Source organism: Globicephala melas, chromosome X (assembly GCF_963455315.2).
Source record: "Globicephala melas chromosome X, mGloMel1.2, whole genome shotgun sequence".
NCBI lineage: Eukaryota > Metazoa > Chordata > Mammalia > Artiodactyla > Delphinidae > Globicephala > Globicephala melas.
Window position 1 is genome coordinate 28741692 of NC_083335.1, and position 22288 is coordinate 28763979.

Here is a 22288-nt window from a genome sequence, read left to right on the forward strand (position 1 = left end):
ACATAATAGTTTACTGAACAGGTTAAAATTCTTCCTTACAGAGCACGGACTTTTATAGTTGCTTCTTTTACGTAATCTGTTACCTACCACAGGCCACAGAGTAAGATGATTTTCTTATCTACTAAGTGTTCAGAGTTCAATATTATCCAGAGTTTATTTACTGTGAGTATTATGATAGGTAACTATTAGTCTCAAAAATCATTCTCTCTTGGTGAAATACGAAACGGTTTTCTTCACTGTAAACTGATCTGGTAAGCTTTATTATTTGATGGTCCCTTCTTCCTAATCTAAGATCAGCGACAAGTACAGTTAACATAGACCAATACTTTGGCTACATAAATTAACACTAATTTTGATATTTTAGATAAAATTGGAACAAGGTGGCTGTCCAAGAAGTCAGAAAGACCACATTTTATGTCATGTGTTACATATCTGTCATTACCATCATTGTTTGGTAACAATGGGTAACACCCATCTTCCTTTATTCTCTGTTCGAAATAGAGTCCCTGTAGTTGAACGGTATTCCAGGTTCCATAATGCTGGGGAAGTATAAAATATTGGCATTGGCTCTGGATAAATTCAGAGTAATTATCAGAATCTTTTTCTTCAGTATTCTAAAAAATAAAAGGTAGTCTAATGGATTTGAGAATAAGCAGTTTATTGGAGACAAAAAGAGCTGCTCTCAGCTCTTAAACTTTTCAGCTTATCAAGCTCTTTCTTGTTCGTGACATGGTCTTTTTTTTATATATATCTTTATTGGAGTATAATCGCTTTACATTGTTGTGTTAGTTTCTGCTGTACAACAAAGTGTATCAGCTATACGTATATATATATATATATATATATACCCATATCCCCTCCCTCTTGAGCCTCCCTCCCACCCTCCCTATCCCACGCCTCTAGGTCGTCACAAAGCACCAAGCTGATCTCCCTGTGCTATGCGACTGCTTCCCACTAGCTATCTATTTTACATTTGGTAGTGTATATATGTCCATGCCACTCTCTCGCTTTGTCACAGCTTGCCCTTCCCCCTCCCCGTGTCCTCAAGTCCATTCTCTAGTCGGTCTGCGTCTTTATTCCCGTCTTGCCCCTAGGTTCTTCATGACCACTTTTTCTTTTTTTTTTTTAGATTCCATATATATATGGAATACCATCTTTGTTTTTCTCTTTCTGACTTACTTCACTCTATATGACAGACTCTAGGTCCAGCCACCTCATTACAAATAACTCAATTTCGTTCCTTTTTATGGCTGAGTAATATTCCATTGCATATATGTGCCACATCTTCTTTATCCATTCATCTGTCAGTGGACACCTAGGTTGCTTCTGTGTCCTGGCTATTGTAAATAGTGCTGCAATGAACATTGTGATACATGTATCTTTTTGAATTAGGGCTTTCTCCGGGTATATGCCCAGTAGTGGGATTGCTGGGTCATATGGTAGTTCTATTTGTAGTTTTCTAAGGAACCTCCATACTTTTCTCCCTAGTGGCTGTATCAATTTACATTCCCACCAACAGTGCAAGAGGGTTCCCTTTTCTCCACACCCTCTCCAGCATTTATTGTTTCTAGATTTTTTGATGAGGGCCATTCTGACCAGTGTGAGGTGATACCTCACTGTGGTTTTGACTTGCATTTCTCTAATGATTAGTGATGTTGAGCATCTTTTCATGTGTTTGTTGGCAATCTGTATGAGTGACATGGTCTTAATGTTACTGATGTTTCCTACCCATTTTTTTTTTCCCCTTTGTTGTCACAGTGAAATTTTTTCTAAGGCCAGACTTTCCAGATTGTTGGACTAGCTGTCAGGATCATGAACCACACAAGTTTCCCAATATATTTTAATAATCAGACTTTTAAAAGCACTTGACACATTAATACCCTTAGTGTAGAATTGTCATTTCCTCAGTCAGCCCACACACATTATTTTCATGTTATTATACTATTTTAAATTTATGGTGTCTGGAAAGAACCAGAAGATGCAAGTAGTGACTTGACACTTTCTTAGAAAAACCACTTATGTAAGTTCATCTTTACAAGTTTACAAATTATAGGTCATTAGCCCTGGCAGTCAGTGGCCGTTTTGAAACTTCTTTTCTCTAAGGAAATAGCTCCATTTTTCAGTCACTGCTTGCTTGGTAATGTTATCACCTCTGTTAATATGCAGCTATTAAGTTTTCAATATATTGTTCCTAATATTTATATTCTGAGAATTTATCATCTTTAGGCCAAGGAGAGTTGTTATATAAGACTGAGGCGCTAGAGGCTTCCTTCTTCTGACTTAATCCTTACCCTGTTTGAGTTCTTCCCACGTTATGCTCAATTGGAAACAAGTAGACTACCCCGTTGGGCAAGCGGCTGGCTTCCTTGCTCATGACCTTCAGAAATCACCCCTTTAATGTCTTATTAAAAACAGTCTTCTGTGTTTCAGTTTGAAAGTGACAGGATACAAGAGAATCATGCTTTTCATGAGCTGTTCCTAAATTTGTAATAACTGTTTGATTATATTTAGACTTTAAAAACACAATCGCCCAGAGCTTAAACCTAAGGATAATGATTTAAATATTCTAAAAAAATACTCCCCGTCTAGATGGTAAACAGAGGTCCATTTTTATCTTAATTCATAAACTGTGTTTTCACAAATAAATGTATGATTATAATATAGACACAAACCCTCAATACCGAAGGACAACTATAATTCCATCTAGAGGGCAACTATTTGATATTTCTTTCCGTTTGAAATTTTCTCCTAGAATCTATAAGCAACTAAGCTTTTGTAGAAGATAATTGCTTCCCTTAAAATCAGCATACCCAGCAAATCCATTCTGTGCTGCATATTTGAAGTTAAAATATATTGGACGTTTGTTTTAAAAAATCACGTGCTTGACTTATTAAGTACACTCCAATATAGAGTCTTGATTCCAGGAGAACCTTCAGGCCCCAAAGAGTCATTATATAAAACCAAGTAGCAAGCAGGTTCGTTTTGTTTGGTTTGGTTTTCCGCCTGACCCACGCTACCCCTCTGAGTTCCTCCTATTTTACTCCCATGTGGGGATATGAAGTAGGCGGGTCCGTCTCGTCACATTCTGTATCGTTGAGGTAACCAATCGTGATGTAACCACCCTGATTACCTCCCAAAAGAAGAACATGAATGTGTTCTTCCGAATTCTGTTTATAATGTTTCTCCTTGTGTAAATAAGAAGAGGATATGTGTCAGTTGCCCTTTGTAATTTTCTTAGACCCATTAGTTTGGCAGAATAGTAGATTTTGGTTCTAAAGAAATGCTTGCTTATACTTCTGAATGTTCCAGCAAGGCAGGGTTTTTTAACATTTCTCATGTTCCATAAGCGTTTTTTAATGGCATCCCCTCCCTCCGCCCCACACTAACATCTGTTGTAATAACATTCCATCTTAACTGATTATGTTGACGCAGTCATATGTCTATGTAAATAGAGAAGGGGAGTAGGAATGGGTGTCAGGAAAACGGGATTGATGGGAAAATCATTTCACAGTTTAACAGGTTCATTAGTACCAGTACACCATTTATTCTTCATACACACAATAACCATTGCCTGTATATAATGATGAAAAGAAAACAGTGGCAGCGTTTGCAAGACATTTTAGATCATTTTAATGCATTTAGCCTTTTAAAATCTTGCCATGGAGTGTATGGACCGAAGCCCATAGTACATAAAAACGATACTGTTAGTGTGTGTGTGAGCCTGGCTTATTGCTGAAATATAATTCCTTAGAAATGCTACTTTCCTTTGACACTGGGTACAGTGGGAAACTGGGGAAAGCTTAGAGTAGCTGTCACTTAAGTGAAAAAGGGGTCAGTTATTTCTGGTATCTTTCAAAATTGTCATATAAGAAATTGATCTTCCATTGAGGTTTTCTGTATTGAGGAGAAATATGACAGCGCAGATATCTTTCACTTCAGTTAAATAAGTCAGGATTTCAAATAATGAAATAACTTATAGAAAACGTGTTAGATTTTTCCAAATAAATGTACAATAAAATTACTGAAATTTATCAAATGCATCCATATCCCTTAATGGATTTGCAGTTTATTAAGCGACATATTACCAACTGGCACTCTAGGATTCTAGAGACCATCCCCTCTTTGTAGGAGCCATTATTGTCCAAATGGTTTTCTTCAGGACTAATCTCTTTCCTAACCTCAAATAGCAAGTAAATTCCACGTCATCCCTTGTGCGCGATTCTGAACTCCAGTGGAATCACCTGAGAAAATAAGAGTCCCTGATGAGTAATGTGACATAACCAACCGAAGTGCAATTCTTAAATTAGGGAGGGTCTCTAATTTAAATACTAGGCCACCAGACTACTGAAGGTGGTTCTCTAGAATAGGGATCAGAAAACTGATCCCTGTTGCCAGAAAGGAAATCTTTTTGGCTTTGCAGGCTGTAGGATCTCTGTCACAACTAATCAGCTCCGCTGTTGTATTATGAAAGCAACTATAGACAATTTGTTTATAAACAAATGAGTGAAGTTGTGTTCCCATAAAGCTTTATATATGAACACTGAAATTCGAATTCCATATAATTTTCATATTTCACGAACTATTCTTCTTTTGATATGTGTTTCCAACTCGTTAAAAATGTAAAAGCCATTCATATTTTTATCCTGTTGGCCATACAAAAGCAGACAATGTACTGGATTCGGCTTACAGGCTGTAGTTTGCCTGACCTCCCCTGTTCTAGATTTTCCCAATTACCTCATTACCATTCCTACCTGTCACAGACTGTGATGGACTCACTGCTTTGTGGCTCCAACTCCTTGATGCTCATCCCGTGTCCCCTCCCCCTATGAAGGAGGTTGGCACTAACATCTCATTGCCTTGTAAATGTGGAAAATAGAACTAAGGGCATGTATCAATATATAGACTTGTTAGTTAGATATATTCTATTTTAAAACTAAATATATTGATTTTACTAATAACAATCCTGCATGGAGACAGTAAAGATTAAATGATGGGAAAAGCTAAAGGAGATGGGTTATCTAGCTGGAAGAAGACAAGTTTAGGGATGATGAACTATTATATACTTGTTGTGTTACTGGTGATTAATAGCCATCTTACATTTCAGGGATCCCTGTATGAGAAAGTATAGATGGATTCTTATAACCCCCATTACCAAAAAAATGCAGTTAACTCAGTGATAGAAGAACAGCATTATCTTTCTACATAGGAAAATTTTAATAATCGTAAAGAGTGAATAGCTATTCAGATTCTAGCTCCCTATAAAAAAATAAGAGGAAACTAATGCAAACTGCATCAGAACAGATTGAATTAGACGCAAAGAAAGAGTGTAACAGTCTAGAAATTTCAAAGGTCAAGGCAGAATTCTTCATTAAGAAAAGCACAGAACTGGAGTAAAAGCTACCTTTGACATCAAATAGATGGAAAGAAGTCTTTAAAACCCTTCTGATAGGATGTGTGATTAGACTACATTCTTTTATCGGATAAAACCCTACCATTAATGATATACATTCAGGAGGATTTTGCTTGTCGATTAGGCAAAAGTCATGCTGAAGGCAAATGGAACTGAACATTCAAGAAGACATCCAGGACTTCCCTGGTGGCGCAGTGGTTAAGAATGCTCCTGCCAATGCAGGGGACACGGGTTTGAGCCCTGGTCCAGGAAGATCCCACATGCTGCAGAGCAACTAAGCCTGTGTGCCACAACTACTGAAGCCCGCACACCTAGAGCCTGTGCTCCGCAACAAGAGAAGCCACCGCAATGAAAAGCCCGTGCACCACAACGAAGAGTAGCCCCCGCTCGCCACAACTAGAGAAAGCCCGTGCGCAGCAACGAGGACCCACTGCAGCCAAAAATAAATAAATTAAAAAAAAAAAAAAAAAAGAAGACATCCAGTGACTGAAAATAGTCACAAACAGTATTGGAGCAAACAATTTTAGTTTGTCATTAATTGTGGAAATAGCCCTTATTTGGGGGCAAGATTTTGCAGGATCTTGCTACCTGATGGGAAGGTTTAGAAGATATAGAGTTGGTAAGGGTCCAAGCCTGAAGCAATGAACAAAAATAACAAGAGATAAAAAAAGAGAACAGTTAAAAGCCTTTGAAATAAGACTGAAAATTCAAAACTAAAGTAGAAAAGGAAATCAGTAAAGGGATACGAGAAGTGGTATAATACAGGTGTTGTTAGAGGAGAAATAAGTAGTTCATGTAGTGAATTTGATGAAATGAAGTTATTGAAGAGAGTAGAAAATTAATCTCTCTCTCTCTCGAGTTTTGCCTGTTCTCACATTACTGTTGTTTTCTTAAATAGGAAAACTTGTTCAAAGGATGATTCATCAATTAGGATTGCATTTGGCTACAAGTAGCCAAATTTTATTCCGGTGGCTTGATCAAATAGCCCCACTCAGTATCCTCCTGCTTCCGTTCCATTGCCTACAACTGTATCATATCATCAATTCCAGCTTCAAGGGAACCTGCTCATTTGAATTTTATTTTGAGTTGGGCAGAGTGCTTTCCTGAGCAGTGTTGTGGTTCTGTTAGTAAGAAAAAAGCAGGGTTAGTGGAGACAAGCATTTGGGTTAGCAAGTGGCAACGTCTGCAATAAATAGTATAAACTTTTCAAATCAGTCTAGATGTTGTACTTTTGACCAGAGTCCTCCTAACATCCCTATTGTTTTTCTGCCTTTTAAAAAAGATCACATTTTCTATCTGTCTGGACTGTCATTGTTCTAGTCTTGAGGTTATGACAGATTGATATTTAAGTAAGATGAGGCCTCAGATACTTTATGTTAAAGATGATAAATTTGTTACTGAGAGGAAGTACCCCTGATAAAAATCTGAACTTCATATTATGCTGCTAATCATCTTCAAGTTAAGAGCAGTACTGGCTACAACGGTATTGGGTGGTTATATACAAGCTATTGGCTTTAATGTGTAAATACTGAAAAATTATCGTCAGTGTCCATTTTGTAGTCTGGATATAAAATAAAGCAATAGGCATCAAAACATACACCAGGCAGTGTGCATACTTTCATTTTCAACTTAAAATTTTGCTTCATATCTGTTAACCTTTGTTTCCTATATGGTGTATCATATAGAATCAAAGTGTTTTTCTTCCTTGTGATGTTTTTCATCTTTTCTTCCCACATATGTAGAGCAAAGAAATGGGAGAAATGTCAAATTATAAAGATGTAACAAGATCCTAGAAGAAAAGAAATCCTAGTGATTTCTTTTTCTTTTTTTTTTGCGGTACGCGGGCCTCTCACTGTTGTGGCCTCTCCTGCTGCGCAGCACAAGCCCCGGACGCGCAGGCTCAGCGGCCATGGCTCACGGGCCCAGCCGCTCCGCGGCATGTGGGATCTTCCTGGACCAGGGCACGAACCCATGTCCCCTGCATCGGCAGGCGGACTCTCAACCACCGTGCCACCAGGGAAGCCCAATACTAGTGATTTCTGCAGCAACAGAAATGTTACCTTATTATATTACGTAGCTCATCTGATGTAACATGTATCAATGTATTAATGGTTCATATTATTAACATAATGTCAATAATTAATATAAGTGACCCCCAAAGAATATCTCATAGCTATAATAGAAATGTTTCAGTTATTTGGATATTATTATTGTTCCGCCTAAAAGGAAAAATAATTAATTGCTAAATTTGAAATTATAAATCATTTTTAAAAATTCATTCATTCTTTCCTTTTATTTTTTAAACAACAGCTACAGTAGAATGTTACAATCCAAGAACAAATGAATGGACCTACGTTGCCAAAATGAGTGAGCCCCACTATGGCCATGCTGGAACTGTGTATGGAGGCGTAATGTATATTTCAGGTAAATAATTGCAACTGCAATTAATGTAATACATAGACTTTTAGCTATGTCGCCATCTTTCCATCTGGTGTTAATAATAATCCTGGAAATGGATAACCAAAATGTAATTTGTATTGATTTTAGAATATATTTTGTGTGTACATTTGCATATGAATCCTTTGGCATTTTATAAGTTTATAAGACTAGCGGCAAACCAATCCTACTGTAAATACCTTACTTAGAAAGAAATTGGAAAGCTTTCAGCTTCTCCAGCTTGCCTTTCAGTCCCCATACCCTGTACTCCAATAACTCGGTACTCTAATAACCACCATTCATATTCTCTATAACAACATTTAATTCATTTTTATTCAGAATTTAGCTAAACTCTATGAGGAAATATATCATTATGTAACATATAAGCTCTACTGTGCATAAAACTTGCTACCAATATGCATATAATGCATAATAATGTTCATTCTCTCATTTAGTGCAACCCATAATATATGTTTCTCTTGTCCTTAGCATTATAATGGGTTCTACTATGGTGTCATTGCATAAATAATTCTGTGTTGATTACCTGTATTTTGGCCATATGCACATATACTTTTCTGATAAAAAATCCTGAAACAGTTGCAGTTCGCTCAGTGTCCCAGTAACAGCTTTCGTTCTCAAACTGTTGGTGTTCAAATCATCCTTCCGTAGAATTTAGAAAGGAGTCTTATTTTAATGTAATGTTCACTTCAGGTATTGAAATTTTATTCCGTTATTCAGGTTCTTACCACTTGGCCCTGACACAGTCTACCTCTGACAGTTTTCCCCCTTTTGAAGGCCTGCCAGTGTCAGGCCAGCAGTTACGCTATTAGAGAACAAAGGCGATAAGGTGATGTTTGTGGTCTGAGTCTCTGAACGCTGCCTTATGAAATCTCTAATGAAGAAGGATCAGGGAAAGGCCTGTAGTGTATGATTGGCAGGTTTCTGGTGTTAAATATATGAGCAACTATGGGACATCTTATATTGAAAGAGCCATCCACTAATCAGTAATTTACACCATCCACCTGTTTTACGTGTGTAGCTGCTATGCCATTATAAGGAGAGCTCCAAGTCTTCTGGGGGAAAAGAAATGACATTCGAATGGTTCTAGTGGTGCTTTGGTATAACTAGGATACGTTGCACAAATGACCTTCCCAGTCAAGAGTAGGCTAGGAACCACAGCTGAGTTTCAAACCAAAGAGCACTGTTTTGCTTGCTGACAATTCAGTGAAGTACAGAAAAAATATCTAAAAGCAGAAAAAAAATCGATTGCCATCTGGCCACCAGACATAGAGCTCTGAATGATATGGCTAAAGATTAGTTTAGTTTTCTCCCTAATCTGCAGAATATATAGTCTGATCCTTTCATTGTACAGGCTGATTTAGATGTGCTCTAAGAATATCCTTTGTAGATGATATAGACTCAATAGAGCAACAACGAATTGCTGTACACACAAAATTCCATATATATTCAGCATTCTAATTCTTTAGCTTTTTAAGAGAGGACATTACCCACCCTCACCCTACCCACCCAAAACTCTACAAAAATAATCAGTTCCGAACATTCGTCTAAGCTTGTACATTTGCACAATACTTTCGACTTTTCCGAAGCACTGTGATTTATTTCAGTTCATGGTCACAATCCTAATGAAAGAACTAGAGTGGACATTCTTATCTGAGAAATGAGGAAACGGGCACCTAGGCTTTAAAGTGCCCTAGCCCTGTGCTCAGCACCCAGAGGGTGCTCGCTGAAGGGCAGCAGAAATGAATGATGCTTTAGTTGGGATTTCCTGTAAACCCAACTCTAAGAGTGGCCAAAATATATTTTCATTCCGTAAAGCCTCTTAAATCCCATGGGTCTCTGTCTGAGAAAGTCATTACAATAACATAAGCTGCATTTTTGTTCTTTAAGGAGATGAAAATGTTATTTTCTTTATTTTTAATCCAGAGAAAGTATAGCAGGGAGACATTTATAAGAACAAGGTTGATAAGCTCTAAAATGTCATAATACCTGGATAGACGTTAATTATCTGTGACCTGTGACAGAGAGTCTCCTATTTACTTTTGCATTTTTATAATAATCTGTTTACCCCATGCCTGTAATTTTCATTCTCTAGGAGGAATTACTCATGACACTTTCCAAAAGGAGCTCATGTGCTTTGACCCTGATACTGACAAATGGATCCAGAAGGCGCCAATGACCACTGTCAGAGGTCTGCATTGCATGTGTACAGTGGGAGAAAGGCTGTATGTCATTGGTGGCAATCACTTCAGAGGAACAAGCGATTATGATGATGTCCTAAGCTGTGAATACTACTCACCGATCCTTGACCAGTGGACCCCAATTGCTGCCATGTTAAGAGGGCAGAGTGATGTTGGGGTCGCTGTCTTTGAAAATAAAATCTACGTGGTTGGTGGGTATTCATGGAATAATCGTTGTATGGTAGAGATAGTGCAGAAATATGATCCAGATAAAGATGAATGGCATAAGGTTTTTGATCTCCCAGAGTCCCTGGGTGGCATCCGAGCTTGCACACTCACAGTTTTTCCACCTGAAGAAACCACACCATCACCTTCTAGAGAGTCCCCTCTTTCTGCACCTTAAGATCGTCCCTACAACTAAGATGCTGTAGTCCTATCTTTGCAACGTGTCATGGATTCTCTTCTTTCGCCCTCCCCCTTAAGTAGTGTATGTTAGGATTAGCCTCCAGTAATTGATACAAATATTGGAAAAAAGACGACATTGATGTTCTTTGTGCTGTTTGTTTGGTGGTAACAAAACCATTTTGGAAATGTATCCCATAGAAGCTGATGTTTAACATACGAGGAGAAAAAAAAAAAAAAAGCAAGGCAAAGTATTGTCTATAAGATGTTTCTGCAGTACTTTTTTGATGCTGTGTACTGGGTGTAAGGTATTTGTCATCTTACATTAGAAAGCCCAATAAACCAAGTTGAAGGTGGATTATAGTAAATGTACAACTGTGCTAACTAGGCTTCAAAGTAAAAAGTTTTCCTTTCATCTTTGACTGTGAGATGTGAAAGGGAGGTAGCCCGCTCCAACAGGAAACAATAGACAAAAGGTTGCCAACTCGCATGAGCTACCTCCCTCTTTTCATAAAGTATTTTTGACATATCTGTCAGCCCACCTGTCTGTGGGGTACATTGAGAACACATCGAGTTTCTTAGACACACAGGAGAAAGAATAATTGTAATTCACGAATATTAATTTAAAAAAACAGCATGACCCCTCAACTTGTAAGCAAGGCTTTGGGGTTTTTTAAGTGTGTATAAATATAGACACACACATATATCAAATAGAAGAATTTTAAAAACTGAGTAGCACGTCAAACGAATGCAAAAAAGAAAACTTTGAAATTTCTTCCAAAAAGCAGCTTCCATTAAAATGGGAATTCAGTATGCACGTACTGAACGCACGTAGGTAGAATCATACTGAATTTAGGTGAATAAGGGCTAGAAATTTTGAGCAACTCAATTTGTCATTTGGCCAAATTTTTCCTTCCCAAACTGTAATCTACACCTTCTCCTTTGCTGTTGAGGTAACTTACATATTATATGTATTCTGTATACTCAGTTCATAAGATTATTTAGCACAAAGTATAGCAGCTCCACCTGGTGAGAGCTCCTTTCGCTCAGTGAATTCCACTTCCATGTTTTATTTTTTTGGTTCAATAAAAACATTTAATGTCGCTTTGGTGTGAGGTATCCTGTTCTTGTCTGAGTTGGCTTCCTTTGGCTTCCTTTGATTAAATACCTTTCTTTTTTTTTTTTAGTATGCCAAGATCCAAATGATCAGAACTTAAGAGTACTGAACAGCTTGGATTAATGAATACTAATGACTTTCATTCAAGGAAGAAAAGAATTTGAACAGGTCAAACTTCATTGGTGAAAACTCATTGTTGGTTGTCTTTGAGGAATTAGTTTGTAGAAGATGCTAACTGACCCCTCTCCATCCCCACAGGGTAATAATATGTCTAAGCCACAAGAGCAGTGAAATTTCTGAGGTCGGTTTCCCGGATCTTCCGGAAGATCCATCTTGCCTAATGAGAAGGGATTGTGTAAAATGACTTAAGAGATCTGTTCTCGACCGAAAAAATGTTTTTGTAAGAGATTGATAATTATGTTAGGGCCGTATGTATGATCTTTCCTACTTTATCTGCAAATGACCCGATTAAATCTGAACCAAAAATTTCGAGCTATTCCAAACCAACTAGAGTGTTGCCGAAGTTCTTATCTAGTGGAGAATTGGCAGTGCCCATGTCACTGCCTCTGTCTTGAGTTAATCATAATGAAGAAAACAATTTTCCCATCAGTGGTACTTTTGAATGTTAGGAGAAGCCTGGTTTGAATTTGAAAGACCCTCTTTGGCAAGATTGTTCTTAAGTCAGAGAAACTGGTCACGTGACTTCAGTCGTCTGCTTATAGGCAGGTCAGATTCAGCCATTTGCAGAGAGTTAACACCCTCCTGAACATGGGAGCATGTACAGGACAGACTAATGGTCCCACCACAGTCCAGTATGGGTGTTCCTGGTCAGGCGGCTCTCCTCCAAGCAGCAAAGGTTTTTTCCATCTTGTGGCTTCTTCTGCCTCTTGGGTCCTCGGAATCTTCTCCATTCAGTCAGCAGAAGAAAAATGGAACATTGCAGGTATGAGGGCTGTCGGGCTTGAAAGAGGCATGCATCACTTCTACCCATGTTCTGCTGTCCGGAAGTCAATCCTGTGTCCACACAGAAGCCCAAAGGGGACTGGAAAAGAGCAGATAGCCGCGTGCCCAGAAAGAAGAGGAAACAGGGCTGGTGATCCGGTCGCAGTTTGCCACAGGGAATAACAAAGCACAAGGTTCCGTTTGACAGCTTACCTTTTCTGCATCCAGGCCATATGTTATTTAGAATAACAATTCATGTCATGCAAGTGCTGTTATTAAACAATTCCAACAGCTGGTAAATTATTACACATTTTCCTTCACAGCGAATAACAATTTTTCTTTATAAAAAATCTCTGACAGTCATTAGTTGGCTCTACAAGCATTTCTCCCATTTGCCTTTCTTAGGTTCTTGATCTACTTGAAAAAGGAGCTACTGAATACATTAAATCTCAAAAGGTTCATCATTTCCCTTCCTGGTCAAGGTTGGTAGAGTGGGGAAGATGAAAGAAAACAGCTACTTTGCCTGTTTCTAGAATTAAAAAAAAATTCAGCTCATAATCAGGTTTGCCCTGAAAAGTAAAATGATGACCTGAACCTGTTTCCTCTCTAATATTACTTTAGAGACTTAACAATATATAAGTATGTATGGTTTCCTTGCAAGTTGCTAAAATAATTCCCTCCCATTATACCCAGAGAGAATGCCCCCATAGGGCAAGTAAGTGGTGGTGTATTTCATTAGTTCAGCTGTGACCTTTTTTTTTTTTTCCATTTCAAGGGCCTTTGTGTATTGCCCACCCCCCCAAGAATGGTAAGTAGACTTCCTCATGTGGAAAGTTGGCCCTGCCTCTAATTTTATTCTTGGCCATTGTGTCTTATTTTCAAGGCACTAGACCTCAGGTTTAATCCTTTCCACATCAGAGATCTCTTGGAGTATGCGGGCAGGAAAGTAAATGTGAAACAAGTCCACAGGGATTAAAGGAATTTTATTTTAAATTGGTCAAATCATGTAGTATTTTACAACTCTTGGTAATTATAAAAAGGCAAAATACAGAAAAATTGGTAAATACAAGAAAGAAGAGAGGTCATTCATCTCCCCCCATATCAGTAACGATTGCTAAATGCGAGTATATTGGTTTTACACAATTATCAGAACGTTACAGGTTGGCCAACGTCTTCTGTAAAAATCAGTAAATATTTTAATCTCTGTGGGCCGTTGGTCTCTGTGGCAACTACTCATCTCTGATGTTGTAGTGCAAAAATGTCGATAATGTGTAAATGAATGAGTGAGGATGTGTTCTAATAAAAGTTTAGGACACTGAAATTTGAATATCATATAATTCTCACATAGTATAAAATATGACTCCTCTTTTGAGTTTTCAGCCATTTAAAAATTGTTAGCTCCTGGGCCATAGAAAAACAGACCATGGACCAGACTTGGTCCATGGTCTGTAGTTTGCTGACTCCTGCATTACAAGAGTGCGTTTCATTATCATTCACTTATTCTTTTTTTAAAAAATTAATCAATTCATTTATTTTTAGCTGCTTTGGGTCTTCGTTGCTGCGTGAGGGCTTTCTCTAGTTGTGGTGAGCAGGGACTACTCTTTGTTGCGGTGCGCAGGCTTCTCATTGCGGTGGCTTCTCTTGTTGTGGAGCACAGGCTCTAGGCGCGCAGGCTTCAGTAGTTGTGGCACGGGAGCTCAGTAGTTGTGGCTCGCGGGCTTTAGAGTGCAGGCTCAGCAGTTGTGACGCACGGGCTTAGTTGCTCCGTGGCGTGTGGGATCTTCCCGGAAAAGGGCTCAAACCCGTGTCCCCCGCATTGGCAGGCGGATTCTTAACCTCTGCGCTACGAGGTAAGCCCCCCATTTATTCTTTCAAGAAACATTTACTGTGAATGTATTTTGTATCAGTCAATGAAGAGTCCTAGGGTCTACAAAGATGAATAAAACTGAATCCCTGCCCTCAAGGAGCTCAGTCTAATTGGGTAGATAGAGGCTTACAACGTAGTGTGCTGGAGGCTAGGACGGGTGTCTAAAGAAGCCGCATCTGAACAAGTCACAAAAATAGATGTTTATAAAATGAATGCCTGGGACTCGAGTGCCTGCATTAATAAAATACAACTTTTCTTGCCACAAAGCTATAAATAAAAAAATACGCATAAGGAAGGGGCAGCCAGTCCATGAAAGCCTAGCTCCTGCCCCCTGATCAACTTGATCTAATTACCCCAACTCCCAACTTGCTGGTTCTGTGCTAAGCAGGGTCACACACAACGTGTCCTTTAAAATACTCTGTAACCAGCAGAGTACAGGATGGGATATTTAACAAGACTTTCCTAAAATCTCTGTGCGTCAATATGTTTTTTTACTGCAAGTAACAGAAATCCCCAACTCTAACAATAAGGAAATGTGTTTTCTCACAGAGCTGCAAAGCCCACTGGAGATAAAGGAGGCCCCAGGCAAGATGTACTTAGCTCAGTGTCATCAAACTCCCAGGTTGGTTTTTTTTTTTTTTCCTCATATCCCCACTCTGTTTGCAACAGCATTTGTAAACACTGTGTTTTGCCAGTAGCATCCCTTGTTCACATCCACAGAGAGAGGAAACCTCTCCCTCAATCATGGAATTTAAATTCTCTTTAGTCTGATGGAGGCAACCCAGGACATATGATTCTTGTGGCCCTGTTGCCAGGGGAATGCGGTGCACGGATTGGCTTAGATTAACTATCTTACATGAAATTGTTGTTGGGGAATTAACCATAATACCCTCCTCTCTAAGGAAGAACAAGAAGGAAACATGGAGAAGGAAATTTAGCTAATTGGACTGACTGGTTCACTTTGTCCCAAATCAGTCTAGGCTTTTTCTAGGTTCATGTTTTTCAAAGTCTGGGTCACAACCTATTAGTACGGAAATTCCCAAAGTGTGGTCCAGGCAACCTGGTGTCTCTGAGACTCTTTCAGGGAATTCATGAGGTCAAAACTATTCTCATCGTAATACTAAGCTCTCATTTGCCTGTTTCACTCTCATTCTCAAGTGTACAGTGACATTTTCCAGAGGTTGAAGGACACACGGTGATGCCATTGCCCTGTCACGTAATAGGATATGAGTTTGTGTATTCTTGTATTTTAAAAACCCTCACTCAGGGAGTTCTCTGGTGGTCCAGTGGTTAGGACTCGGTGCTTTCACTGCCGTGGCCCCGGGTACAATCCCTGGTCGGGGCCAAAAAACAAAAGCAAAAAACCCTCTCATTGTTCGTTTCTAATACAGTAAACATCAATAGCTATAACTCACATAAACACAACCTCTTTGGTATCCTCAAATTTTAAGAATGTATGGGAGTCCTGAGACCCAAAAGTCTGAGAACTACTGAATTGTAAGATCAATTTTAGAAACATTTTTTACAGAAATGGAATAAAAACTAGAGTGTGCCGTACATCATAAATGCAAGTATTGTTTTGTGAAGTTTTCTTTGGATTATGTGTATGTGCTTATATATACACATGTATTTAATCAAAAGAAAAAAATTCACAAAACAATACTTATATATGTGTGTGTGTGTGTGTGTGTGGTTACAATATAAGTAAAATGTTCTAATGTGGGACCTGATCAAAAATGGTTGAAAGCACTGCTCATTGGTCCTGAGCATACTCCATGTAACAAAGGCCCTCTTCCCACCATTCCCTCCACCACCAAGGAACACACTCAAGTCTCCTGGGTTGTTTAAAGTCCTGACACCAAAGAGCGAGGCCCCAGCAGGTACATCACCTAAGGTTTGATTTCTCAGTTCTCATGTCTTATCTGAAAATCTACCTGTTCCCTCGGTGATTAAACCCAGGCAGCCACAGCCACCTATAAGGTCTGCCCTAGCCTGGTAGGAATTTGCACCAAAACCATGTTAGACGACAACACATGCTCTGAATGTAGCGTAAGTGGCACACAATCATGGCAGCAGGCCATGATTTTGATTCGTCACACAAATCTCTTCACGAAGGTGTTTCTCAAAAGGAACAGTAGCTGTAATAGACATTAATAAATATGGAAAGCAGGGACTTCCCTGGCGGTCCAGTGGTTACGACTCTGCGCTTCCATTGCAGGGGTCACGGGTGCGATCCCTGGTCGGGGAGCTAAGACCTCGCAAGCTGCGTGGTGTGGACAAAAATAAAATAAAATGTACAGCTTTCAAAATAAGGAAATAAAGAAATGAATTACGTACAGAAGGCAAAAAGGGCCTGACTGTAAGCCATAGAAACCAAACTCCAACCAGCTGAAAAGAAAAAAAATATATGAGACCAGTTATTGGGGCATCTTACACAACCATAAGAAGACCAGAGCTGCTGCTGGGACAGAGGGAAAACCAGAGGAAGGACTCAAAGAGTGTCAGTACTCTGACTCTGCTTTTCTCTCAGGGTTGGACTCGTTGCTTCCCAGCCTCTTTGACACGGCAGTGGCTAGGAATGGGGGCTCGGAGAACGTCTGCCTTTCCCCACGATGACAAAATGCTCCCCGTTCCCCATCCTCGGTTGAAAATTCCTTGGGAAGCACAGCGATAGGACGGGTTTACGTTAGATGCTTACCTTTGGATGAATACGCAAGGGCCTCAGGGCCCTGATGTGAGGGGCAGGAACTCGATCCCTGGAAAGGGGTACATTCCCATTGAACGGGCAAATTATTTGGAGCCAAGATGTCCCCCAAATTGATGTCTAGGCAAATAATAAGTTCAAGATACACAGAGTAACCCCACTCAGGTCCAAAGGAAAATGTGTGTGTGTGCCAATCAAGAGGTCAAATATTTCTCGAAAGCTAACAGAGTTTGTCTGGAGAACTGATTCCTACTCAGGGCTCAGGAAGTACCTCTCCACCTGCTACCTTCCACCTCACTGTGGTCTACACATACCTTCAGGCCTGCCTGCTTCGGAAGGACATCGTGGGACGTAGTCAGGAAGAGCTCACACTGCTGCCTCTCATTGCCCATCACCTTCACTGTACGGCTTCTTGGTCCCGGTAGAGAGAGAAATGCAAAATGACAAAAACTGGCAGGATCTGAGCTAGGATCTCCAAGTGTTTGTTTTGTAGTCTTTAAAAAGGCAGCCTCCAAGCTGTTCGTTAAACACAACAAATGTGCAATGAAGTTGCTGTAGCAGATTTTCGGAACAAGGCTGGGAACGTGGTGGCAGGGCACCAAATGCAGTTAGCATGGCCTAGCCAGGGACAGGTCCTTTGTCCTTGGGACAAATTAGAGTGACTTGTGGCCAGAGCACTCAAGGGCAAGAGTAGGTGTCCTGGTGGCCACGAGAGCTGATAAAGGCTGGGACGTCTGTGACCTTATATCGGGTGCCTCCTTTCTGTCCCTGTACGAGAAGCTTTTTCCTACCAAGTCTTTGACACCCTCAGGTAAGAGAGATGATCACAGTCTCTCCTGCTAGAGCATTGAGAAGGTTACAGGGAACGTGTGGATGTATTTGGGAGGCTTCTGGATGTGTGTACATAGGCTGTACGTCTCCACCAATTAGGAGTCCAGAATAAAATGTTTGGGACAACTGACTCAGGAGTGAGAGGTTTGCAAAGTCGTGGCAATGTCAGGTTGTGTGGTGCTGGGCAACCAGTCAGACTGATCCAGTGCGGAGGGCAGGGGCGGTCACAGCCAGGGCTACGTTCTTCCAGAGTCAGGTATCTGGAGTCAGGGAGTTGGCAGAGGGAGCTGAGTCAGGCACACAGGCTGCTGGACGGCCCATCCGCCGCCATCTTCCTCATGCTGAAATTTTTAATACTAAAAATGAAATGTAAAGTGAAAAGCCTTGGGCTTCCCTGGTGGCGCAGTGGTTGAGAGTCCGCCTGCCGATGCAGGGGACGCGGGTTCGTGCCCCGGTCCGGGAAGATCCCACATGCCGCGGAGCGGCTGGGCCCGTGAGCCATGGCCGCTGAGCCTGCACGTCCAGAGCCTGTGCTCTGCAACGGGAGAGGCCACAACAGTGAGAGGCCCGTGTACCGCAAAAAAAAAAAAAAGTGAAAAGCCTTCATTTCTGGTAAAAAGCCTTCAAGTTGAAAACTTCCTGGCACAACTGAGGACACAGCAATCTGAAGTCTCCTTTTCCTACTCAATACTCTGTAATACCCTACATGGGAAAAGAATCCAAAAATGAATAGCTATATGAATATGTATAACTAAATCACTTTGCTGTACACCTGAAACTAACACAACATTGTAAATCAGCTATAGTCTAATATAAAATTAAAAAAAAAATTAGTCTCCTTTCCCTGCCCCCCTCTGATGACTCTGAATGAGCCCTTCCCACTTGGGAAGGGCTTGAATCTTTTTTGGATTCAATTCAATTAGTCCATTGCCTTAGACTAATGGCCCGAAAGGGCTAATCATCATCATCAGTGAAAATATTTCCAGCAATAGAATTTTCCATCACGGGTTCGGAAGGGTGACATTTTTTCAGAGTTCTCAGCGGGGCCAGAAGCCTGAGAAGCATGCCTGGGGCATCCATGGGTACAGAACTGAGCAAAAGTGAGTTTTTACAAGTATTTCTTAAGGTAGGCTAAACTGCTGTAACACACAGACCCCCAAATGATAAAGTCAACATTTTTGCTTCGTACCCACGTACCAGGCAAGCTGTGTTCTGGATCTGAGGGCGGCTCTCCTCCACGCAGTCACTCAGGAGACAGCTCTCCCATCTACAGCTTCCCAAACAGCCACGATCGTCTCCATTCCGGTGAGCACCAATCAGAGAGGAGGGAATAGCTGAGGAGCGAGTGAGAGGATTTGCGGGCCAGATCTGGCTGTGGTGCACAACTTCCCACACAACTTTCAAGGAGGCTAGGAAGTAAAATCTAAGGTTGGACTCAGAAGAAGAAAGAGACCATCGTGGTGAAGCGCTAGCAGATGCTGCCCCAGCAAAAGAGTCTCATCTCTGATTTAAGAGGCAATGGGTTGCCAAGGAACTGGCAGAATCTCATGCAGGGTCTGTCAGTCAGAAAGATCTCATGGGGCTTGAGATCGTGAAGTCAGAGAGGGGACGAGAGTAGATTGCTTTTGTAGATATCAATGAGGGAACCCCGTCTGCTACGACCCTGGAACTGAAGATTAACTGTACTTAAAACAATCAAGATGACACTGGTCAGACAACCACGTGACCAATTTCAAGATGACTGTCAGAGCTGACTGTGCTGTTTCTGCACGTAGCCCGCTCCCTCCATCTATAAAAGCCCTTGCCCACTGCTCAATCCTGGGGGAGCTCCTGAAGCCCAGAGCCGGAGTCAGAACCTCAGGGGACTGTGGGCTCTGTCCATTCGGTGTAAACTGTGAACCTCTCTTGTCAAGTAGACAGTCAAGAGCAAAATACAGGGGGAAACCGAGTCACGACCTCTGAGGCGTGGTTTGCTTCTTTTTCGTAAGAGGAAAAACTCCAAACCCAAAGTTATGCACTAAGGTTGGTAGCAAGAAATTGATTACAGATGATCAAAGCAGGGTCTGGACCCTCTGGACCAGGGTTTCCAGCAGGAAGCTTTGGTTGGCTATCACAGAGGAAACCCCAGTCTCCAGGATGGGCCAGGGGAACACAGGGACGTGCTCAAAAGCTGGCCCCGGTGAATTGCTTCTGTGAGACTCCTAGGGTTCTGTGACAGAATCGTATTTTCTGACTGCTTTCTGAGGTTCCTCATAGTTGCACTCGCTCGTTCATTTCTACTTAGCAGTGTGCAGATACAGATTTTAATGACGTGGGGAAACTTAGCTGATGGTACTTATTGTTCTGCAGGGCAGGAGCTGTGAGGGTCAGAGAAGGCAAGGTTCCAGGAAGTCTAAGGAATTAGACACACTGCCCTTCAGTGTACGGATGTCAAGGGGCGGAGATGGCCGTCATGGCCTGGTCAGCTCAGGTAGGGAAGTTGCACAGGGCTCGACAGGTGTGTATGTATGTATGTATTTCTGAATGAAAGATTCTTTGAATTCTATAGTGGGGGCCCAATTGTTTTGAGTCCTGAGCCTGGAGCCTGAGGGAGACTCTGGGGCCAGTGAGGCCAGTGCCTCAAAGGACGCCCATTACTATCATCTAAGAAGAAATCTCATGAACGGAGCTCCATCCAGAGAGGCCACGGGAGGAATATTTTGTCAGGGGCGCCTGGGACATGGCTGGAATCCGTGGCGTTGCCCACTTGTCACACCTGGTGTCTGCTCTTTCTTTTTTCTCCCCTTTGATAGATTTCCTCTTTGAATCCCCCTCAGTCACTTACCTCTTCATGGAAGTGGGCAGATCTGGTTTTTGTGTGTGTGTGTGGTACGCGGGCCTCTCACTGTTGTGGCCTCTCCCGTTGTGGAGCACAGGCTCCGGGCGCGCAGGCTCAGCGGCCATGGCTCACGGGCCCAGCCGCTCCGCGGCATGTGGGATCTTCCCGGACCGTGGCACGAACCCGTGTCCCCTGCATTGGCAGGCGGACTCTCAACCACTGCGCCACCAGGGAAGCCCCAGATCTGGTTCTTTTCCAGGAGCATATCTGAAAGAGAGAGAGAGATCTGAGAATAGGTACACGGAAAGCATGGGAGTCTTCGGAAGGTGAAAGAATTCTCACTCATCCATCAGGAAGGCGCTACCCAGTTTGCATCCGAGGGAAACACTGTGTGTGGTCACAGGTTAAGGAGACAGAGTTTTCAATGAGCTGGAGAGCTGACCCCTTTGTAGAGGTTGGGCTTAGGAGTCTGAAGGTGGTGAGGGAGGAGGGAGAACTGCCTCATGAACACATTGGGCAGGGCTCCCCCATATCTGCCACTTTCCTATTCGTGGAATGAAGCAGACAGCACCCTCATAGAACGAGTCCTGCATGTCCCATTTTCTTGGATATCTGTGAGGGTGGCCCCGATAAGATTGGGGCACCCATTCGTCAGGGATGTCCTAGCCACACCACTCATTCTTCTGCATGGATAGCCAGGGGCTGTCTCGCAGTCGCCAAAAATCCAGGAAGGCACCATGGAAAATTGAAATGTTCCAACAGATCATATAGGAGGGGGCATGGGGACTTCCAGTTGTTAAGTCCAGTTGTTAAGATTCGTGCTTCCATTGCAGGGGGCGCGGGTTTGATCCCTGGTGGGGAACTAAGAACCCACATGCTACGGGGTGGGGGGAAAGGAGGGGGCAATGGGTGTCTTTTAGTGAACCCACACACTGAGCATTTCACTCACTCCACGCTAAGTTTTCGATCTGTTCTTTTCTTCTATGTAGCAAGCAGACAGGCTCCCAAAGGTCCAGGAGCCCAGAGAGCCACCCACCTAACGTGCTCAGACTCTAAATACATGTAGGAAAGCAACAGTTGCTTGGCCTGGGAAGCTGGGGGTTGGGGTGGACTGACTAAGGGTCAGATAGCAGAGCACAGTCGGTTGTAAGACAATGAGCCCATTTCACCCCCCGGATGTCTCTGGAAGATGGCTCCTTGGTTACGTGAGGGAGAGTGGACCCTTATTCCACATTCTTGAGAGCGGGAGGGGCTCTTGAGAGTTGGCAGATGTTTTGGCCACAGACCCACAGTCATTGGCAAGGGTTGAGAAGAGCCCAAGCCAGAGTTCTTTCGAGGGGGTAGCAACAGCACAAGGGGAGAAACCATCTCTTGAGGAATTTTTCACCAAACACTTGCCCTCTGAGTGATAATGACCATGATCGGAACTAGGGAGGCCCCTGTGAGAGTGGCCATGGCTTGGAGGGGTCCAGCACTGGACAGACAAGAAGGGCGGCGGCGACACTATAGTCACGGGCAGAAGACCTCTCAATTGCTCACATAGCACAGAGGATGGAGGCTCTG

The 22288-nt window shown here is 41.8% G+C and overlaps 1 protein-coding gene and 1 long non-coding RNA gene across 14 annotated transcripts in view; one reads left to right on the plus strand and one right to left on the minus strand.

Moving 5' to 3' along the window:
- Nucleotides 1-11565, plus strand: part of KLHL13 (kelch like family member 13) — a 186548-nt gene extending 174983 nt beyond the window's left edge. For all 13 annotated transcript variants that reach the window (XM_060292535.1, XM_060292541.1, XM_060292536.1 and 10 more), the window contains 2 exons: nt 7721-7834; nt 9960-11565. In XM_060292535.1, coding sequence (XP_060148518.1) covers nt 7721-7834; nt 9960-10447 — 602 coding nt within the window. In that variant the 3' untranslated portion in view covers nt 10448-11565. The remainder of the gene's footprint in view (nt 1-7720; nt 7835-9959) is intronic.
- Nucleotides 11566-18482: 6917 nt separating this feature from the next.
- LOC138842527 (uncharacterized) lies at nt 18483-20783 on the minus strand. Its single transcript, XR_011377171.1, has 3 exons — nt 20732-20783; nt 19105-19316; nt 18483-18609 (listed from the first exon to the last, which is right to left on the minus strand). It is a non-coding gene; the product is annotated as an uncharacterized lncRNA (long non-coding RNA).
- Nucleotides 20784-22288: the final 1505 nt, after the last annotated feature.